Source organism: Loxodonta africana, chromosome 22, assembly GCF_030014295.1.
Source record: "Loxodonta africana isolate mLoxAfr1 chromosome 22, mLoxAfr1.hap2, whole genome shotgun sequence".
Classification (NCBI taxonomy): Eukaryota; Metazoa; Chordata; class Mammalia; order Proboscidea; family Elephantidae; genus Loxodonta; species Loxodonta africana.
The window spans coordinates 29983259-30006409 of record NC_087363.1 but is presented as its reverse complement, the minus strand read 5'-3'; the positions used below and the strand labels follow the sequence as shown (position 1 = coordinate 30006409).

The 23151-nt window shown below is 47.4% G+C and overlaps 1 protein-coding gene across 1 annotated transcript in view; it reads right to left on the bottom strand.

The window, feature by feature from the left end:
* The window catches only part of CCDC13 (coiled-coil domain containing 13), a 44426-nt gene extending 23125 nt beyond the window's left edge, over positions 1-21301 (bottom strand). The window contains exons 1-7 of the mRNA XM_003409929.3: positions 20588-21301; positions 17524-17672; positions 14335-14477; positions 12620-12709; positions 7320-7436; positions 6032-6136; positions 2234-2395 (exon numbers count right to left, since the gene is read on the bottom strand). Coding sequence (XP_003409977.1) covers positions 2234-2395; positions 6032-6136; positions 7320-7436; positions 12620-12709; positions 14335-14477; positions 17524-17672; positions 20588-20808 — 987 coding nt within the window. The 5' untranslated portion in view covers positions 20809-21301. The remainder of the gene's footprint in view (positions 1-2233; positions 2396-6031; positions 6137-7319; positions 7437-12619; positions 12710-14334; positions 14478-17523; positions 17673-20587) is intronic.
* Between the last annotated feature and the right edge of the window lie 1850 nt (positions 21302-23151).

Here is a 23151-nt window from a genome sequence, read left to right as displayed (position 1 = left end):
GGTTCTATGACTCCAACATAATTCTGTTCTCTGTGCGTGTAAGTTTGAGGTAGCTACACCTCAAACCCAACATTTCCATTTCCCCTTGAGCCTAATCCCCTTCCTGTCTCACCTACTTACCCGCTATAATCTCGGGAAGTCCTCCACAATTCTGCCTACTCTTCACCCTCCTATGTCCCTTCAGTCACTGAGCCTCATAACATTGGCCCTTCAAGGTCACACATGTCCGGCTCCTCTTTGTCAGTCCTCCTATTTTGGTGTAGGTCCTCGGTCATGCCTCTAGTGAGTTATTATTTCTGCTCCCATGCCTCCTCCAACCCACCATCCACATGCCTGACCATGCAACTTTTCCAAAATGCACATCTGAGCATGTCCCTTTACAACTTAAAACCTTCTGGTGGCTGTCCACCTCCTTCAAGATAAAAGTCAAAATCTCTGGTCACAGCATAAGGTCCAAGGTGACTGAGCCCCACCCACCTCTCCAGTCTCACTGTTCCCCTACTCACACCTGATGGTCTAGTAGTGGTAGAGGGTGCACTGTGGTGATGGTCACATAATCTTAGTACAGGGCTTAGCCTTGAGTTGGCACTCACAAATGGAAATCCCATAATGGAAAGGTAAGGTCCTTACTTTTAGGAAGTCCGTTGCCAGGGCCACTGAAGTGGCCTGTTGTTTGGTCTACCAGCACCTCCTCCCACTTCTTCTACTTTTATTTGAGGAAGCCCCCATTCACCACTCTCAGTCCTTGGTTGGGGGAGACCTAGGGGCTGACATCAGAAGTTTGGCCAATCAAAGCATCTCATACCCTCACCTACTGTGACTGGCTCATGGATGGGAACATGACACAAGCTAAGCCAGTGAGACTCAATTTTGGGACTCTATTGCAACTACTAGGAAATAGAAGGCCTTTGTCTGTGGGGCTGGGCTGGAGGTATAAGCTGGAATTACAAGTTGTAATTGTCTCCACGGGAGAGAGTGAAGTCAACGCAGGGGAAAATGGCAATGAGACTAAGTCCCCCCAAATCCTCAATCCATCTGTGTCTAAAGTCAGGCCACCTCTAGACTGTTCATCTACTTCGGCTCTTAAATTTCCTTTGTTGCTAAAGCCTGGTAGAGTTAGGTTCTGAAACTCCTGATATAGCTAGTGAGACACAACTGTTGGTGCCAATACCATCCTACCCACCTCTCATCACCATGGAGCTCTCCTCCTTTAAGCCCCATCTAACCATATTACTAAGTCTCTCGGTGGTGCAAATGGTTTGTGCTCAACTACTAGCCAAATGGTTGGTGGTTCAAACCCACCCAGCAACACTGCAGAAGAAAGGCCTGACAACCTGCTTCCATAAATATCACAGCCAAAAAAATCTATGGTGCAGTTCTACTCTATAACACACAAGGTCGCCATGAGTTGGAACGGGTTTGACAGTAACAGGTAACCATATTATACCTCTGGGACTGTGACCCTCTCCTTCTCCCCTTTACAATGTCCAATATCTCCAAACAGCCAAGGATGGGGCCACCCAAAGTGGGTGAGATCCCAGTAAGAAAACTCAAGCTGAATCAATGGAACCCGAGGACCATGCATAGAGGTGACCACGGCCCCAAGTGACTCCTGCCTACAAGGATGGCTCAGAGCTTCTGACACTGTGATGGATTGAACTATGTCCCCCAAAAGTATGTGTCAACTTGGCTAGGCCATGATTCCCAGTACTGCATGGTTGTCCTCCATCCTACGTGTTGTAAAACCTAACTTCTACGATGTTAATGAGGGAGGATTAGGGGCAGTTATGTTCATGAGGAAAGACACAATCTACAGGATTAAGTTGTGTCTTGAGTCAATCTCTTTTGAGATATAAAAGAAAGAGGCAAGCAGAGAGAGAGGGAACATCATTACCACCAACAAAGAACAGCCACGAGTAGAGTGTGTCCTTTGGACCTGGGGTTCCTGTGCTGAGAAGCTCCTAGACCAGGGGAAGATTGAGGACAAGGACCTTACCCCAGAGCCGACAGAGAGAGAAAGCCTACTCCTGGAGCTGACACCCTGAATTAGGAGCTCTAGCCTCCTAAACTATGAGAGAAAAAATTTGTTTGTTAAAGCCGTCCACTTGCAGTGTTTCTGTTATACCAGCACTAGATAACTAAGACAGACGCCTGTACCTCAGAGCCCTTGCAGGGGTGGTCATGATCTCGGTTCCTACCAGCCCAGTTGACCTCCTCGCCGGGCATGCATTACCTCCCAGCATTCCTGTTTTTCCCTTTCCAGGAGGCGGATTCTCAGCAGGTTTTTCTCCTGTGCTGACAGCTTCCTTGGGTCTGAATGGACGGACAGCTCATCACCAGCTATTCCTGCAGATTGGCTCCGGGTCTGTCCCAATTGCTTCTCCAGCTCTCGAACCTGAGGGTGGTAAATCTCATTATTCTGTAACAGGTCTGCAGTCACAGACTCTGCCCCACAGAGGGGCTGCCCTGAGGTGTGATGGAAGACCCCACTAGACTGAGTATCAAACCACTGTTACAGGTGGTTATGGGAGTCCCACATGCGAGGGACAGACAGGGAGGAATCTGAGTTAGGATTTTGCGTAAAACAGGGAAGAGACTCAGAGAGGTTTAGCTTAGAAAAGAGAAATTTTAAGGTAAATGAGAAAAATCACCCTACTTCTAAAGGACCGTTTGAGGCCGAGAGCCAGGCTTGTGGCCTCCAGGAATCTGTGAGGGAAAGGGTAGAAGGTCTCAGTACAAGGAAGTACTCTCTAACAGCTGGACCACCTTAGACTAGGTGAGCTCATCAGGAGGCAACAGGTTCCTGGTCACCTGTAGGAAATGTCACAGAGGAAGGCAGGATTTGGAAGCTGAGAGGCTGGCTCAAAGCCTCACTGGCTATGTGACTGCACAAGTTACTCCTCTGAATATCAGTTCTCTCATCTATAAAACGGGCCCAAGGGTACACCCTACATAAGGTGGTCACGGGGATTCAGTGAGATAAGGCAGGGTATCCCAAACTTGCCTGAGCCCGGGAATTCTCCAAGATACTTCTTAAAATGACAAATCTTGGGGCTCACCCCAGACCAACAAATCAGAGCTCCAGGGGAAGGGCCAGGGAATCTGTATTTTTAACAAGTGCTATGGAACAAGGGGATACTAATTGGTTTAAAGTCAGGAAAGGTGTGCGTCAGGGCTGTATTCTTTCACCATACCTATTCAATCTGTATGCTGAGCAAATAATCTGAGAAGCTGGACTATATGAAGAATGGGGCATCAGGATTGGAGGAAGACTCGTTAACAACCTGCGTTATGCAGATGACACAACCTTGCTTGCTGAAAGTGAAGAGGACTTGAAGCACTTACTAATGAAGATCAAAGACCACAGCCTTCAGTATGGATTGCACCTCAACATAAAGAAAACAAAAATCCTTCACAACTTGACCAATGAGCAACATCATGATAAATGGAGAAAAGATTGAAGTTGTCAAGGATTTCATTTTACTTGGATCCACAATCAACAGCCATGGAAGCAGCAGTCACGAAATCAAAAGATCCATTGCATTGGGTAAATCTGCTGCAAAGGACCTCTTTAAAGTATTGAAGAGCAAAGATGTCACCTTGAAGACTCAGGTGCACTTGACCCAAGCCATGGTATTTTCAGTCGCATCATATGCATGTGAAAGCTGGACAATGAATAAGCAAGACTGAAGAAGAACTGACACCTTTGAACTGTGGTGTTGGTGAAGAATATTGAATATACCATGGACTGCCAAAAGAATGAACAAATTTGTCTTAGAAGAAGTACAGCCAGAATGCTCCTTAGAAGCAAGGATGGCGAGACTGCGTCTTACATACTTTGGACATGTTGTCAGGAGGGATCAGTCCCTGGAGAAGGACATCATGCTTGGCAGAGTACAGGGTCAGTGGAAAAGAGGAAGACCCTCAATGAGGTGGATTGACACAGTGGCTGCAACAACGAGCCCAAGCATAATGATGATTGTAAGGATGGCGCAGGACCGGGCAGAGTTTCGTTCTGTTGTGTGTAGGGTTGCTATGAGTCGGAACCAACTCGACAGCACCTAACAACAACCATGGATTATCTCTAGGATTAGGTAACTTTGAGAAACCCCTAGATGGCCCAGGTGAAGCCCCTGGCATGTGTCACGGATTGAATTATGTCCCCCCCAAAATGTGTGTATTAACTTGGTTAGGCCATGATTCCCAGTATTCTGCGGCTGTCCTCCATTTTATGATTGTAATTTTATGTTAAAGAGGATTAGGGTGGGATTGTAATGCCACCCTTACCGAGGCCACATCCCTGGTCCAAAGCAAAGGGAGTTTCCCAGTGGTGTGGCCTGTACCACCTGTTATCTCGCAAGAGATAAAAGGAAAGGGAGGCAAGCAGAGAGTGGGGGACCTCATACCACCAAGAAAGCAGCACCAGGAACAAAGCGCGTCCTTTGGACACGGGGTCCCTGCGCCTGAGAAGCTCCTTGACCAAGGAAAGATTAAGGACAAGGACCTTCCTCCAGAGCCAACAGAAAGAGAAAGTCTTTCCCTGGAGCTGACGCCCTGAGTTTGGACTTGTAACCTACTAGACGGGGACAGAATAAATTTCTCTTTGTTAAAGCCATCCACATGTGGTATCTCTTATGGCAGCACTAGATGACTAAGACAGCATGGATCTTGGCACATATGGGCATGTGGCAGGTAAACATCATCCCACAAATCCATGGTTTCATCAGACTGGGATTGAAGCAGATAACTCCTAGGGCCCTTCTAACCTTGGTTCCCATGTTGACCCAACCAAATGATGGAGCAAAGTTGGGGAAACTTGAGCCAGGAAAGGAGGCAAAATCCACCAGCATCACTGGCAAACGAGGCAGCATTGCTTGGAAAGCACATGCCAGTGCCCTCGTGTGGCTCTGTGTGGTAACTTCATGTAAGTGTTAACACAGTATTTTAATTTTTTATTTATATACCTTAACAGCAGTAACAATAATAACTAATTTGTTGAGTACTTACTATGGCCAGGTACTTTCCATGTATTACTTCACTTAATTTTACAACAACCCTGCAAGGAAGGTATTATCTCTGTTTACAGGACAGGAAGCTGAGGCATAGAGAGATGAAGTAATTTGCCCAAGGTCACGAGCTATGAACCGTGACAGAGACCAGACTCAAACTCACATCTCTTGAACCCTAAGGCCACACACTCATCATCAATTACAGCTTTTTAGAGTTTTTTTTCCCCCCTTCATGTTGGCTTCAAGGAGTCCATAGGAGACCCTGAGGAGTAAAAGCCACCCAGGAACTGTGACCCTCAAGTCCCTGGGAATGAAGGGGACACTCTTGGCAAATACTGGAAGTCACACATCTATTCATGTGTTTCTCAGTTTGAAGGCAAAAAGGAAAATAACCACAGTGAACCTATGTCACTGTGCTGAGCCCCTGACACACACTGAGTCATTCAGTCCTTCCAACCACCCCACTATCATCACTCCCATCATACAGATGAGAGAACTGAGGCTCAGAGAGATGAAGTAACTTGCCCAAGGCTACCCAGCTGCTGAGCAGAGGGCTGGGATTTGAATCCAAGCAGTCTGGCTCTAGGTATGCTCCAAAATGTTCAGAAAACGAAGAGGAAGGCAGGCTAAGTTTTTACTGGGTATTTAAACTTTCAAAAGACTGGGAGCATCTGGACCAAACTGCTTGGAAAAAGCCTACAATTCCAACAGTCACGCAAACTGACATGAGCTAGGAAAAAATATGTCTGGAGTAAAATAAATCAAACCAGAGGCGCTGGCATTTGTGAAGCGCTAAGAGCAGTGCCTCGTGTGTGCTGTTATGTAAGTGCTTGCTCATTAAATAGCAAATTAAAATCAGGCTGGTCAGGCAGATGTACAACAGCAGCCTAGGAGCGCGCTTTACAGTACTAAAGACCTTCTTTTGGGTCCCTGTGCTTAAGGCTTTCAGGTGGGTCAGTGCGGGTCTTTCGGGGGCATCTCAAGCCCTTTGTTCAGGACCAGGAGTCTGCTGACTCGCTCACCTTGCTCTGCAAAACAAGAATTTGTTGAGCTCGACCACGCCAAGTCCCAGGGGTGGACAGGAGGTGCTGGATGTTCACGTCTTCTCCAACCTCACTGGCCAAGACCTGAAATGAGGCAAGGCCTTCAGTGTGACCAGACCCCTAATGCTGCATACAGTTCAGTAGTAATGCAAGGTGCGTGGGGCTCCCCAGAGGGTCCTGCCTCTGCGCACAGTCTCCCTCTGCTTAGGTGTATGGCATTCAAGGGTCAGTTTACCCCGATCCCTGGGAAAGCAGTAAACCCATTCTCCCTGGCATTTCCTGGACGGTGCTTAGAGCAGCAGAGAGACTGCCCACAATGCCCAGATGGGGCCCCTTGCCCTTGTTATATCCTTGGGATGAGTGAACCACAAAGCCGATCAACACCTGCTTCCTGAACCCATTTGCCAGCCCTGGAGAATCCAGGTAATTGTAGATGATTACAGGAAGCACACCGTCACAGGGCCTCGCTTCAAGTGGCCATCTCTGGGTGCAGCAAGGTGCAGCAAGGAGGAACATCAATTGCGGAAGCGGTGGTTCCAGAAAGGTCCAACTTTGCAGCTGGTGAAGGGCACCACTTAGGTCCTACCTTAAGGCTCTGAGAAATATGCTTCAGCTTGTGACATGGGCCTGGAGCCTGTCACGGAAACCTGATCCTGTGTACCAAGTCTCTGGTGCTTGTTTCCACAATAGAGCACTGTTTCAGAAATCTTGGCTGGTCTGAGTGGTTCCAGCAGGGAAGACAAATGCCAGAGAATTCACTATGTAAATAAAAATAAACAGCGAACCAGCTGGGCCTGCATCCCAAGTCTGAACATTTGCCTTTGAAAGGGGCCTTTAATAAACAAACAACCTATTCATTTTCTAATATCACAGACACAGAGCAGAGGGCAGGAGGCAGGTTCCAGCAGGCTCCCAAGGCCAACATACCTTGTTAAGGAGAGACCTGCTGGGGTGCGGGTAGCACACGGAAGGTTTAAAGGACTCTGCCTGGGGGGGGAGCAGTGTTGACTTAGGGTCCAGAGCAGGGAGGGTACCTCTGGGCACGCATTCAGGGCCCCCTGGGCAGCAAGCGGCCCTGCCTACCAAATGGGTGTCCACCAAGAGCTGGTGGAAAGATGTTAGCAGACCTGGAGCGCGAAGCAGAGCATGCGGTAAGATGCTCCCGGCTGAGCACTTGCTGCTCCTGAATGGAACCCAATGTCCTGGCCGCATGCTCCCCAAGCCCAGCCTAGGCCACACAAGACCTGAGCCATGCTTTCTGGGCTACCTTTTGGGCTACCCTGAGCTCCTGCTTCATGGCCTGGACCTGATTGCGGAGGTCGCTCATCTTCAGGTTTGCAGCCGTCAGCCTGTCCTGCAGGGCCTTCACCTCTGGGCTCTCAGGCTGGTTGGGAAGGAGGGACAGCAGTCACTTGTTGCCTCAACAGTCATAATCATCACAGCCCTCATTTACCCAAGCATGCACCAGACCCTGTGCTAAAGTGCTTGGCATGGAGTAACTCATTAATCCTCACCAACCCCTGTGAGATAGTTCCATTGTTAGCCCCACTGTACAGATGCAAAACTGAGGCTGGTGGAGGCTGTCTGTTTGGCTCGGGGTGCCTGGCTGGTAAGGGCAGTGCCTGGATTTGAATCCTGGCAGTCCAACTCTGGGGTCTGAGCTCTTTGCTCCGTGTTGTGCGCACACACACACATGCACACGCTCATGCCCATGTGCAGAGGCCACAGAGGTGGAGCATCTGGACGAGGCATGTAGGCTCCACATCTCCCAGACACTTCCCGAAGGTGAGCTCACTCTCCTGTGCTCAGAGGCCACCATCACACCAAATCCATCTTGACTCAGAGTAAAGAGGGAACTAGCTCGTTGATCATCCTAACTCAGGGCTTCCCTCTCCCGGGAATAATCAGCTGGGCCTTGGCCTCCCTTTCCTGGCAGCTGCCCACCAAACAAAAATAAGGGCCCAGTCTACTCCCACAAATACTTCATTTCTGTGGCTTGAAGAACCGCAGCCATTATGAAAACTCTGCCTGTTGGTACTCAGCAATGTCATTTAAAAAAATGTTATTGATTTACATTTGGACGTAAATTTTTCTCAAAGATGTTGCCCACTTCTCTGTGCTTAACAGAGGTTCCTGGGCACAAACTCACAGAAGTTTGACATTAAAGGGACCTCCAAAGTCAGGCCGTTCAAACCCCTTCCATAAAAATAAAAAAAAAAAAATTTTTTTTTTTTTATTTTATGTGATGAAAATAAGGCCCAGAGATGAAGTAACTTGCCCTTAGGGGTGACAGAAGTGGGATTAGAACCCTGGTTCTTTCCCTGCACTTGCTGGTTCTCCCAATTTCACCTGTTGCTAGTACAACAGAAATTATCATCTCATTGACCCTCATGCTACCAAAACAGCAGGAATGTGTGCTGAGCATCTTGCCAGTCAGTGGTACTGAGACCACCTGGTACTGCCCTAACACAAATTGGGTGGGTGGACTTCCGGGAAGCAGGGTGGGCAGTGCAGTGGCTTTCTGATTTTTCCTTAGCAGTGGTCAACAAGGTCTCATGTGAATACCAGTGTGAAAGGCAGCTCCCAGTGGATGGTGTTCAGGAAGTTTCATGGGCCCCAAGGGCCCTAGGTGGTCAAGCTGAAAACCACTGGTCTAGGAAACTAGACCTGAACACATGGTCCAGAACCCCTATCCTGCTCTGGTTTCCTCATCTGTGGAATGGGTGTAAAAATATACCCACTCCTTACTTATCGACACGGATAGGTTTCAAAGACCAAGTTGTTATGTGAAAATCGGCATTACATGAAAATGGAGGATGACTACATCATTTCATAACTGCCAAACCACTGAAACTCACGGTCAGCCAAGTTGACACATAACCTTAACGATCACAGCCAACATTACTCTCACCTCGGCATTCATTACTGCTGGATGTATGTCATTAATATACAAAATAGTAGGATAGTAGATTGTTTACTATCGTCATAAATGAGAAATGTGGATAGGAAGATAGTCCAGAAGTGAGGAGTGGGTGTACTTCCTTCTCCTGCTTCCTCACAGCACCACCACAAGGCTGAATAAGATAACCAGTGTGAATGGGCTTTGCAAACTGAGAACTTATTTAAAAAAAAAAAAAAGGTGTATCTTTTTTTTTAGTACGTTTTGTGTGTTCTTCCCTGTTTGGCTGCCTGTCATTCCTTCTCACTGTTGCCGGTCTTTTTCCCCCTGCTAATGTGCTTTCGAAACCCTGGTGGTGTAGTGGTTAAGTCCTATGGCTGCTAACCCAAGGGTCAGCAGTTTGAATCTGCCAGATGCTCCTTGGAAACTCTATGGGACAGTTCTACTCTGTCCTATAGGATCGCTGTGAGTCGGAATTGACTCCACGGCGCTGGGCTTGTTTTCTTCTTTTTTTGGTTTAATGTGCTACTTTTTGGGAAGCAGTATCCCAGCCTGTAAGATGTGCAGTGCCGGAAGCCCCACTGGCTCTGACAAGTTGGGGGTGCTGAGAGCGGTGGGAGTGCATGAGCTTGCCATGTGGATACTGGGACCTGCAGCATCTCTTTGGTCTGCTCAGACAGCGGGAGGGGCACAATCCTTGGATCAGATTTGACCTGGATTTAGAACCCAGGTGTAATGGACCGAATTGTGCCCCCCAAAATACGTGTCAACTTGGTTAGGCCATGTGCGGTTGTCCTCCGTTTTATGATTTTTCTTTGTGTTATAAATCATAATCTCCGCCTGTGGTTAAAAGGATTAAGGTAGGATGTAACACTCTTGCTCAGGTCACATCCTGAGCCAATATAAAGGGAATTTCCCTGGGGTGTGGCCTGCACCACCTTTTATCTTACAAGAGATAAAAAGAAAGGGAAGCAAGCAGAGAGTGGAAGGCCTCATACCACCCAGAGAGCAGTGCCAGGAGCAGAGCGCATTCTTTGGACCCGGGGTTCCTGTGCGAGAAGCTCCTAGTCTCGGGGAAGACTGATGACAAAGACCTTCCTCCAGAGCCAACAGAGAAAAAAAGCCTTCCCCTGGGGCTGAAACCCTGAATTTGGCTTTCTAGCCCTCTAGAGTGTGAGAAAATAAATTTCTCTTTGTTAAAGCCATCCACTTGTGGTATTTCTGTTATAGCAGCACTAGATGACTAAGACACCAGGCCAGTGAGGTCCCCTCACCATGCCTCCGTTTCCCCATCTATAAAAGTATGTAATACCAGCCTCAGAGTTCCTGGGTGGTGTAAATGATCCATGCACTCAGCTGCTAACTCAAAGTTTGAAGTTTCAGTGCAGCCAGACAGCACCTTGGAAGAAAGTCCTCGAGATCTATTTTCCAAAAAATCAGCCACTGAAAATCCTATGGAGCACAGTTCTACTCTGACACACACGGGGTCACCCTGAATCAGAATCAACTCGACAGCTTCTGGTTTTTAATACTAACCTCCAGGATACCTATGAAGGTTGACGGGATGATGCATGCAAAGGGTCCTGTCTGGGGCCGGGTTCTGACGGGGGCCACACCGGGTGGCCTAACCAGGCTCAGTGGGCAGCTGGCAAAGGGGGCCAAGGGCCAGGTGGTGTTCTCGAGATGGCTGGGGCCCACGTACAGGAGTAGCCATCGCTGCTTCCCCTCTGCCTGTCTCCCCCTGCTCCCCGCACCCAGCAGCTGGGTCAACCCTACCTCCCAGCCATTTTAGAGATGTTTCTGCCCAGAGTGAAATCTCACAGCCTTCGGGGGGACCTGGGTGTGGGCACACATGCCCCCCTCCCACTGCCCCGGCTATTTTCTGTCCACAGGGGGCAATGCCAATGCCTCTCATGCCATAGCCTGCTGGAGCCCCATGCTGAGGGAGGGTGCTTAGCTCCTCTCTGGAATGTGCTTTAGAACCTGGGTTGGAATGTAGTGAGTCTACAGGCCTGAGTGTGACTCAGGCTCGGGCTGCCTTGGTGGGTCTAAGGAGGGTAAACCGCTTTTGTTCTCCCTCTGATCAGAGGCTGCCAGAGAAACATGTTGCACTGATGAGCTGAGACTCGTAGCCCATCACCCACTCCCTGATAACAAACCCCAGGGTCCCTGCAGCCACAGAACCAGGTCAAAACTCCCGCTCCAGCTTGATTCAGGGCCTCCCTCTATGACTCCATCTCAGCTTTTTTGGCTTTTGTTCCCTTTTTCCCTTCATGGGTCCTGGGTTGCAAGCTGACAGTTAAGCAAACTGGACAGGAATACTTAGTGCTTCCTGGCCTCTGTGCCTTTGCTTACACCGTTCCCTGTAGAAGGTCCTGCCCCACCTTCCTTCTCCAGCAAGGCCTACCTCAAGGATCCCTCCTCCGTCCGGCCTTCCCGCTGCCTCACATGGAGGGTGTGTACCCTTTGCTGAACTCAGAGCTATCTCTGAAGGCCCTGGCCACGTCCTTCCTTCAATATGTCTGCTTATCTCACCTCCTAGACCAGAAGGCCCGTGGACAGAGGCCCTGTCTTTGATGCCCTATGTCATGGCTCAACAAGTGACTGAACAAGCAGCCTCCTGTCCAGTGAAGCTCTAGGGACATGGAGGTACTCAATGGTCTGGAATAAACCAGGGCATCTTAGCAGTGTCCCTCAGAGCCAGGAGAGGCCCCGGAGAACATTCAGACTAGCCTTTGCCCACGGAAGGGCCCCCTCTACTGTCTCCCAAGGAATGAGACTGGTTTACACAGGACGGACCTTAAGGGAACAGACTGACCCCTGGGTGGACTCAAACCTCCAAACAGAGGCCCATCCCTGTACATGGAGGGCTGATTTTTCTCATCAAGATGACGGTGAGGCTGCCTGATTCTGCAGTGTAGACAACAGGGGAGATGGGGCTGGGAAAGGAACACTGATCTGGGAGACCTGAGGCTGGGTTCCCTGTGTCACCAACTGGCCTGGCTGCCCCAAGAAACCCCTGGGATGTTCTCGAGACTCTGATGCTATTTATCTGCCTGGCTTGGGCTCCACATGCCTGGCTGTCCACTGGGTCAGATTGCTTCATTTCACAGAGCTTCAATTCCTGTTTCCTGGGCTTCACCCACTGGTTTAGTAAAACGGAATCTAGGGAACAAGCCCCATTCCAAATAACCAATTTGATGCTGTAGATTTTGAGTTCCATAAAGGGAAGACTCTTTATCATATTGAGCTGGTAGTGAGCTCCCCATCGTTGGGGTAAGGTGGAGGCTGGGTGTCTTCCCTGTGAGGATACTGTAAGGAGAAGTCTTGGCTGAGAGGACACTAGCTGGACTAGGCCTTCTCCCCTAGAACTGAGCTTCTAGGATTACAGGGTCCTCAGGCCCCTCCCACACTCTCTCTTTGGGGACTGAATCAGAGCTAGATCCTCCCTAGCCTCCCCTGGGCATCCTTGGCCTCAGCCAGCAGCTCGGTCACTGTTCCCTGGTCCTCTGCTCTGAGGACATGGCAATGGTGAACAATAAGCACACGGCTCAGGGCCATGGGTGGGGGGCAGCCCTAGGGCAGAGGCAACTGCGTCTGTATGGAGGAGGGGGGCCCAGGCTGGCAGCTGCCTTGGCAGACTCCCCATCACAGAAGAGAATTCATACCAAGGCTCTGTCTCCCATCGGGGTCCTCGGAGGCTTAGCTCCCGCTTCGGCTCCCCCCTGGGCTGGCAGCCTGGCCACAGCTGTCTGCAGCTGAAAAAGCAAATCCTTGCACTTAGTATTTAATTCTGCTTGGCAAATTGTGCAGCCCAATGAAGTGGTCTGGAGCCACTGGGTGTGCGGTCTTGGTGGTTTGTCCTTTCAGCCCGCTTTAGGACTGAGTGGATGAATTCCCCTTCACCCACTGCTCTGCGATGGGAGAGGGGTTAATTGATCCACTGCCCCGCTCCCCAGCCACAGGGTAAGAGAGGCTCCAGGATTCACTAAAAGCTCCCACTCGTGCTCCAGAGAATGCTTAATAAATGGTAACACTGCAGCCGCGGTCTGTCTCCTGGAGTTAAAAAACAGCCTGAGAGAGTAAAGGAATTACAGACGTCAGGTTACAGACCAGGAGACAGGGTCAGAGACACGCAGAAACGTGCCACACAGGCTCATGGCCTCGTGGCTGAGACTGCGGTATACAACCAACTGACCCTTTAATCATCTCCTGATTGTTCTTTACACAAAGGCCTGGCATGACCCGGCCCTCCCAGCTCTCTGACCTCATACTTGCTCCACTCCTGGCCACCCTGGTCTTTCAGGCCCTCTTCTCTACTCTATGCTGGGCCCTCTGCATGGAGGCCCCTCCCCACCTTCCAGGGACCCACTGGGCCCTCTTCTGAGAGGTACTTCCTTAACCCACCCACCCACTGCTCTCCTTTTCCTCGGCCGCGGTTTACAACTATATTACAAATTGGTGCTGGCCTGTCCCCCAGGAAGGGGACAAATTGTCTATTTTGCTAAAATATCTATTTTGTTCCTCACAGCATCCCCAGGGCCTGAGATGGTGCTCAAAACATCTGTTACAGAATCAAGAAGCTCTAATTTTATGCCAAGTATAATGACAAGGTGGGTTTTGGAGGGCAAAGCACTGATTTGCAATCCAGTGCCACCACTCACTGGCTGTGTGACTTGAGAAAGCCTCTGAGTGTCTCCCAGCCTCTGCTCCTCAGCGATATGAGGAGACTTTCCCTCCAGCACGTGGATTCCATTCTAATTCCTAAGGGCCATGGACCACTTGGCTGTGTCCTTGCCGAGAGGGCTTTGTGATCAGCTTGGGAGGGCTGGTGGTCCCAAAAAGGAGAAGATGGACAACAGCGGAACCCTGACTGAGGGGTTGTTCCTGCCTCTAGCTTCAAGATAGCAAGGATCCCTGTTCACTCAATTACAGTAACTTTGCTTTTATTTGCTTAATTTATTTAGCAAACGTTCATCCAGTGCTTACTACGTGCCAGGTACTGGTCTTTTAATCCTCAGAAACTCTTGAGGTGAGTACTACTAATACTGTCATGTGACAGAGGAGGAAACTGAGGCACAGAGAGTTTATAATTTGCTCGAAGTCACAAAGAAAGTCAGTGGCAGAGCTGAGATTCACACACAGACAGTCGGGCTCCAGGTTCGTGCCCTTAACCAGGTTGCCTCTCAGTGACCTGTGTCCCCCTTGCTTCCTGACACACTTCCCCCTCTCAGAACATGACAAAGGCCCAGGAACTCATTGTAAGCACTGGTCCACAACCCTTCAGAAGCACCCAAGGTATCTACATGTGGCTCCATCTCTGGAGGAGTGGCCTAGGCATTGAGAGTCCCCTCCAGAGGCAGGAATGGACAAGGCCCCTCACGTCCCGCTCCAGCTCCTGGACACGATTGCTCAGCTGCTTCACTCTGGTTTTCGCGCCCTCCGACTCTGCCATCAGCACCCGGTTCTTTTTGGACAGCTCGACGATTTTGGTGGCGACCATATCCCCGGCCACACCGGCTGTCCCTAAAATGAGGGAAATGGTGAGGTTAATTAAACACACAGGTCTGCTCGTCAGACTCACGCCACGTCACCAACAGCACCAGGCTTTAGCAGTTACAGCCGCTTGGCGTGAATGCGCTCAAAAGGGTGGAGGCTCAGGTGAGTCGCCACATGCCCAGGAGCCGAGACCCATCTCCAGTGAGTGGAAATTCAGGATGTTCTAAGACAATGCAGTCAGAAAGGAGCATTTTAATTCTGTGGGGACAGGTTTACTGCTCCAGTTCTTCAAGCCATCCCCAGCGATAGGATGATACAGCCACCACCTATGCCCTGGAACTTTGCTGTGCCTTCTGGTGAGCAGGGTGCAGTCTCCTCTACCCCTCAATGCCTGCCTGACTTGGGGCTCAGCTAGAGTTTTGGCCAACATTCACCCAGTATTCCTGTCCCTTCCTGGCTTCTCATCTTTGCTATTCGGCACGTGTTGCCCATTTGGTTTCATACACTTGGTTGAACTAAGAAGCACGTTCCACGTGTGTGTTATTGTTTGTTTTATAGGACCGTTTAATCTTTGGCTAAAAAGCAGACTTGTGGAGTAGCTTCAGTTTTGAGTTGCAGGGTGTCTGGGGGCCACAGTCTCTGGGCTTCCTCCAGTCTCTGTCAGACCAGTAAGTCAGGTCTTTTTTTTATGAATTCGAATTTTGTTCTACATTTTTCTCCTGCTCTGTCAGGAACCTTCTACTGTGATCCCTGTCGGAGCAGTCAGCGGCGGTAGCCAGGCACCACCTAGTTCTTCTGGGCTTAGGCCAGGGAAGGCTGTGATTCATGTGGTCCATTAGTCCTCTGGATTAATATTTTCTTTGTGTCTTTGGTTTTCTTCATTCTCCTTTGCTCCAGATGAGATGGGACCAACAGACGCATCTTAGATGGTCACTCACAAGATTTTAAGATCTCAGACACTACTCCCCAAAGTAGGATGTAGAATATTTTCCTTCTGGACTATGTTACGCCAATTGACCTAGATGTCCCCTAAGACCATCTCAAGCCCTCAGCCCCAGGAACTCAGTCCCTCAAGGTGTTTGGATGTGTCTAGGAAGCTTCTATGACTTTGCCTTGGTCAAGTTGTGCTAACTTTCCTTATATTGTGTGTTGTCTTCCCCTTCACCAAAGTTGACACTGGTCTACTATCTACTTAGTGATTTCCCCTCGTCACCCCTCCACTCCCTCGTAACCATGAAAGTTTTTTTTTTCTGCTTGTAAACCTTCCCTTGGTTTTTTATAATAGTGGTCTCATACAGTCTTTGCCCTTTTGTGATTGACTTATTTCACTCAGCATAATGCCCTCCAGATTCATCCATTTGGGAGATGTTTCCCAGATTCATCATTGTTCTTTATTGTTGCATATATTCCATTTTGTGTATGTACCATAATTTGTTTATCCATTCATCTGTTGATGGACACTTAGGTTGTTTCCTTCTTTTTACCATTGTGGCTAATGTTGCAATTAACATGGGCGTGCATATGTCTATGCGTGTGACGGCTCTTATTTCCCTAGGATATGTTACTAGGAGTGGGATTGCTGGATCATACGGTATTCCCGTTTCTAGCTTTTTAAGAAGGTGCCATATCATTCTCCATAGTGGTTGTACCATTTTATATTTCCACCAGCAGTGCATAAGAGTTCCAATCACCCCACAACCTTTCCAATATGTGTTATTTTCTATTTTTTTGAATAGCGCCAGTCATGTCCGGGTAACATGGTATCTCATTGTAGTTTTGATATGCATTTCCCTAATGGATAACAATCGCAAGCATTTCCTCATGTGTCTGTTAGCTACCTGAATGTCTTCTTTGTGAAGTGTCTGTTTATACCCTTCGCCTATTTTTCAATTGGGTTATTTGTCTTTTTGTTGTTGAGATGTTGAAGTATTTGACAGATTTTCGAGATTAGATCTTTGTCAGATATGTTGTAGCCAAATTTTTCTTCCCATCTGTAGTTTCCCTTTTTCAGACTTACTTTTCAACATGACCTAGATTCATCTCAGAACAAGACTAAGGGTAACAACTGGTGGATAGCAAAACAAAAGCACTGACACTTTTCAAATCAACTCAGTCCAGACTTGAGGCTGCTAGGCAGCAAGCTGAGTGACAAGGAATGGCTGCCCTTGGCACCCTCGTGTCTGCTGATGAGGATAAGTACGTATTAAAAGAAGGGGCTCAGAATGGTCTAGAGTCCTGGGGTATCTAGAGGGAGGCAGGCATTATTTAGCACAGAGATGGCACACTTGGCTCTCTTGCTCCTTTAATAGGGGATGTGGGGCAAAAATAGACATTATAAGATCACTGGGAAAATCGTTTACTTTAGCAGTCACAGAAATGCAAATTCAGCAGAGGTTCTGGTTCTGGTCAACAGTACAAAGAGAAGAGCCCAATCAGGGCCAAGGTTACCACCAGACACCATAGGTCTGGCACATAGCCACAGAGCCAACATCTAGGACAGTGTGCAGGGCCAAGGCAATCTCAGGCCCATAAAGCCAAGGTCCCCACTGAAAGAACCAAGGTCCAGCCCAGACCTACAAGGTCAAGGTCCAGCCTAGACCCTGCTGAGAGTGGCTGGGGCCTAGGAAGTCCTCCTGGAACAGCCAACCTCCCTGTCCATCCCTCTGGAGCAACAACAGCAGGTGCTGTAGAGTAAATGTCCACTTCTACTGGGGCTTTACCCTTATGACACAATGCCTGAGCCAAGCACCAAGGTGAAATGGATCCTGCTGGCCCACCCAACATGTTGTGAGCATCTCAGAGAACCCTTGTCATGGGTCCCTGCTGGGTCCCCAGCATTGCCTGGATGCTTGCCTGCTGCCCTGAGGTTCCTTGCACTCCCATTCCCTGGTGTGGGGGCCTCCCTGGGCCTTCTGTCTCCTTCTACCCCTCCCTTGTTGTCAGGACCTATCTGGACAAACCTGATCACAACTGGCCCTTGGCACTCACTCTGGGGCACCTGCCCTCTGGAATTTGCTGTCCGTCTGCCACGTGGACTCTTGGGCAGGGAAATGGGTCAGGCCGTCATAACTACCTGTGAAGGCAAATCTGTCCTCTTCTATTTTCTTTTTGAGGTGTTTGATTTCAAAGTCCCGTTCTTTCAGCAGCTTATGCAATCTTCCATTCTCATCTGCTGTTTCTCTGAGCTGATCTCGAAGCTGTGCAATCTCATCTTCGAGCACCCTACAAGGCAAAGGCAGAGTTAACTGCCCCTTCACAGGGTCCCACGGGCAGGGGTCCGGCCTCTACTGCCCAGGGTTGTTGTGCCTGGATTGGACACTAGGTGGGGACAAGAATGGGTCTGTACGAAACAGGAAGGAGAAATTAACGTCAATGAGCAGATTTTAACACATCATTCTCAGAACTGAGTGATTAAGAGCGTACACCTGTGTGCACGTGCGCACGCGCGCGCACACCCACACACAGAAAGGAGAAAGAGGGTTTGAATAACATTGTTTACCAGCTGGATTCATCAGAGAGCTATATAAAACCCTCCGCTGAGAGAATTCATACTCCTTTCAAGCAACTAGGGAATATGTATAAAAACGTATTACATTTTAGGCTACAAAGGCAGTCTGGGCAAATTCCAAACAGCAAACATCACACGGACCATTTTCTCTAATGGCAATTGATTAAAATTATAAATCAATACTAAAAGCAAAAATAAATAAATAAACCCCCAAACCTACCATACGTTTGGAACTAAACACACACACACACACACACTTCTAAATTACTTATGGGTTAAGAAGAAAGAGTAATGTATATCATGAGGTACTTACAACTGAATGACAGCAGAAGCAATATATATCAAAACTTGAGGGATGTTGCTAAAGCAGTACTTAGAAGGAAATTCAGTCTTAAACGTATGTATTAAAAGACCAAATAGGAATTTTCTAAGCCTTAAATTGAGGTGAAGCCTCCAGATCGCAGGTAAACCCAAGGGGAAATCAGAACAGGTGGTTGGTTTTGTGTGTTACAAATTGTTCTGCAAGGCTCTTTCCAGAACTTTTAAACGCTTCTATCGTTTTTTTATCGTTACACACAGCATAGGACCCCATAGAGACAGTTGCACAAGAAGTAAATAAGTGATAGAAATTATAGGCCCAAACCAAACCCAAGTTGCTGTTGAGTCGATTCCAATTCATAGTGATGCTATAAGACAGCATAGAACTGCCCCATGGGGTTTCCAAGGAGAGGCTGCTGGATTCAAACTGCTGACCTTTTGGTTAGCAGCCAAATGCTTAACCACTGCACCACCATGGCTCCATAGGCCCAAGGTGATAGTAATTATTACTACTATTACTATTATCCTAGCAATGGCTTGAGTCTCCACCAATTCATTTCCCCGATTTGGAGAAAGATCATTTGGAAATGGGTCTGGGGTTAATTTAGAGCTAGTGATTAGGAGGCAAAATGAATTTTTCAATTATCGAGAAATCTTTATTTCTTTCCCAATTAACTTTTTTTTTTTTAGTAGAATATTAAAAAAAAATTGGGAAACCATACGTGGTGAAATAGCTTCCTTTGTGTACCTTCTGCCTTGGTCTTTGAAAAAACAGCTTGAGAGATTTTTTTCCCCTAATCCTTGAGGATTTACCTTTGCCCTAGTTTTCTATCCTAGAGGGTTTGTTACTTTTGTCCAGGTTGATTGACATTTCCTGGATAAACTGCGAACAATTTGTGATTTGATACTTTTTGCCTGGTCCTGGGCTTTAGGCTGCCCTGTGATTGGTGTGCACCTTGCAGGGACTGGTCAGTAGACTATGCAAATAAAGAGTCTATAGCCTACTGAGACAGGATTAGTCAGCTCGTGGCCCAAGTCCATGCCTTGAAACTGAGTTCTGTATGTAAACAGCCAACCCCACAGGTTTTTCAGACAGAAAGAAGCAGGAAAAGAAGCAGAAGGAAGAGAGAAGCTGAGAGAGGAGGTGAGGAACTTCCTAAAAGAGCTGTAACATGGGTCAAGAGCTGTAATACTGAAGACAGCTATACCAGACAGCAGGGCCAAGAGAAGCCTGTCCTGAGGGAGCTGAGAGCAGGCCTTTACTCAGGGGACTGAGAGGAGGCCTGCACAGCTGAGAGGAGCTGAGAGAGCTGCCCTGCACTGAAGGGAGACTTAGCCAACATGCTTCCTAATCCTGATCCGGACTTGTACCCTGTTACTTCTTTAATAAAGCACTTAACTGTAAGTATGGTCTGTGAGTTTTGTGTGGCCGTTGCAATGAAATATCAAACACAGAAGAGAAATAGAAAGTGCTGTGGGGACAGCTAGTATTAGAATTGGTAAAAAGGTTGCAGAGTGGAGGTAGGTCTGACCTCCACCTCATAGGGGTCAGCATTGGGCTGATCTTGATTTGCATTATCCCCCCTGAAGTTAGACAGGTTCTGATGCTACTACTACTACTAGTACTAGTCCCATTTCGCACCATAAAAAGCAGAATTTAAAGATGGAGAAAGTAGAATCTGGGTGAAACTAGAAGCAAAAAAAAAAAAAAAAGGGTCAGTTAACTCTTGACTTTAGGGAATTTTGTATCAAAACAGATTCCTGCTTCTAATAACCAGTAGAAATCCATATGCATCTGTGTAACATTGTCAAATTTAGAGCAAACAGAGAAAATTCTGGACTCCCTCAAACTTTTCACCAACTGTAAAAAAGCAAGGAATTTACCAAGAGCTTCTTTAGGACAGGATGTGTTTACGTGTTATGTGTTATGTGTCAGGAAAGGGACATTGGCATGGGAGAATGATCCCAGATGAGATTTGGAGCAATGGTCACAATGAGTCAGCAGAGTCAGCCAACCAGCTCCTCAGAAACTCAAGTACAGTTTTCATGAGAGAGACTGCAAAAGAAATTCAAGTGAATGAATAATACCTTAATGAGTTTCAAATTTTCTGTTTGACTCTAAATGGTTTATAAATACATTTCACATCAAATTATGTGACATTCCATTGGATATGAGTCTTCAATAACAAGCTCTATGTCTCAACATATAAACACACATCTAGTTAACCCAATTGCTGAAGGAAGTCAGCAATCATCTCTCCCTCCCTTTCCCCACCTCACTGCAGTGCCCCAGGGAGAGTTCAAATTTTACCTCTTCTCAAAGCTGTCTTTTGAGTGTTGCTCCCCTGTGTGGAGGAGACTGAATCTGTCAGAGATCTCTAGTAGCTCTTCTTGGTCATTGTCTTTGCTTTGGAGACTCAGTTCTTTCTCCTTTCTTTTCTCCATCTGCTTCTGTAGCCTTTTCTGCTGCATCTCCTGCAGCATCTTGAACTGGAGCCGCAAGGTGTCCTGTGAGCCTGTATCTGCTGCCATCTTGCCCTAGGAGTCAAAAAGGCAGCTTGAACTCATGCAAATTCCATAAAGTACCCATTTCCCAGGAGTGCTCAGCGCATATCCAAACCAAAAAAAAAAAAAAACCAAACCCACTGCCGTCGAGTCGATTCCGACTCATAGCGACCCTATAATAGAACAGAGTAGAACTGCCCCATAGAGTTTCCAAGGAGTGCCTGGCAGATTCAAACTGCCGACCTTTTGGTTAGCAGCCGCAGCTTTTAACCACTACATCATGAGGGCTTCCAAGCATATATCCAGCCCTGTCTAAAGACCCCAACCCTGAGGTTTCCTGCTTAACTTCGTATGCATGTCCATGTGGAAGCTCAGAAGCCCCACCTTCACCTCCAATCCCTTGAAAGCCAAAGCTGAACTGAGCATTCTCCCCCAGCCCTGAACGTGCCACCAGACTGCAAGTGGCATCAGAAAAACTCCCATCATTCAGCCTCAACATTTGACTCTTTCCTATCCCTTACAGTGGCTCTCACCCTGGCTGAACATCAGAATTGCCTAGGAGCTCCTAAAAAGTAAGAATGCCTGGGCCCATCGCCAGACCAATTAAATCTCAATTTCTAGGAATGGGGCCCAGGCATCATTGATTTTTTTTCCTTTTTAAGCTGAGGTATAATTTACATAAAGTGCATAAATGCTGAGTGTACAGCTCAATGAATTTTTACATAGGTAGACAGCCCTGTGGTGACCACCCAGATTAAGGTATAGGGCAGCACTAGTCTCTGAGCAGGCTACCTTTTGCCCCCTCCAGTTAACTGTCCTCCAAAGTAACCATTATTCTGACCTCTACCATTGAAGATAGGTTTTGTCTATTTTCTTTTTAACCATCTGTATTGAAAATATAACTTACATACAATAAAATACACCGATTTTATGTGTACAAATGAGTTTTGGCAAATGCATATGCCTGTGTGAACTACTACCACCATCATGATATAGAACATTTCCACAACCCCCAAAAGTTCCTTTTTATCCCTTTACAGTCAATTTTCCTGCCAACCAAATCCCAGGCAACCTCTGATCTACTTTCAGTCACTGTAGTTTTGACTTTTTTAGAATTTCATGTAACTAGGAGACTACAGTAGATAGTCTTTTGTGTCTGGTACCTTTCATTAGCCCTACCTTTTGAGATTAGTCCATGCTGTTGCATGTATCATTAGTTTGTTCTTCCTTTTTTTTTTTTTACCATTGAGTATTTCACTGGATATAATGAAATTCACATTTGGATGCCACAATTTGCTTATCCATTCACCTGTCACTGAATACCTGAGCTGTTTCCAGTTTGGGCTATTATGAGTAACGCTGCTGTGAATATATTTATAGTAAGTAAGTATAAGTAAGTCTTTCTGTGAACATATATTTTTATTTCTCTTGAGTAAATCCCAAGAAGTGGAAAGGCTGGGTTATACCTTCATAAGAAATTGTTTTTAAAACTGTTTTTGGGGAGCCCTGGTCGCACAATCGTTAAGCATCAGGCTGCTAAGTAAAAAGTTGGAGGTCCGAATCCAGGCAGTGGCTCTTCCGGAGGAAGATGTGGCAATTGGTTCTGTCATGGATTCAATTGTGTCCCCCCCAAACATCTTTCAACTTAGCTGGGCCATGATTAGTATCGTGTGACTGTCCACACTTTTATTGGATTGTCCATCATTTTCTGTGATTTTCCTATATGTTGTTAATCCTATCACTACGATGTAATAAGATGGATTAGCAGCAGTTATACTGATGATGTCTACAAGATTAGGTAGTGTCTTAAGCCAATCTCTTTTGAGATATTAAAAAAACAGAAGCGAGCAGAGAGACATGGGGACCTCATACCACCAAGAAAGCAGCGCCAGGAGCAGAGAACATCCTTTGAAGCCAAGGTTCCTGCACTGAGATGCTCCCAGACCAAGGGAAGACTGATGACAAGGACCCTCCTCCAGAGCCAAAAGAGAGAAAGCCCTTCCCTGGAGCCGGCGCCCAGAATTAGAACTTCTAGCCTACTGGGCTGTGAAAGAATAAACTTCTCTTTGTTAAAGCCATCCACTTGTGGTATTTCTGTTATAGCAACACTGGAGGACTAAGACAGGCTCCCATAAACATGGCAGCCTAGGAAACCCTATGGGACAATTCTACTGTCACATGGGGTCACCATGAGTCAGAATCCACTCAGTGCCCAACAACAACAAAATTGTTTTCAGAGTGGCTGTACCATTTAACATTCCTACACGCAATTCATTGGACACGCAATTCACGAATGTTCCAGTTGCTCTACATCCTTGCTAACTCTTGGTATGGTCAGCCTAAATTTTAGCCATTCTTATGGGTATGAAG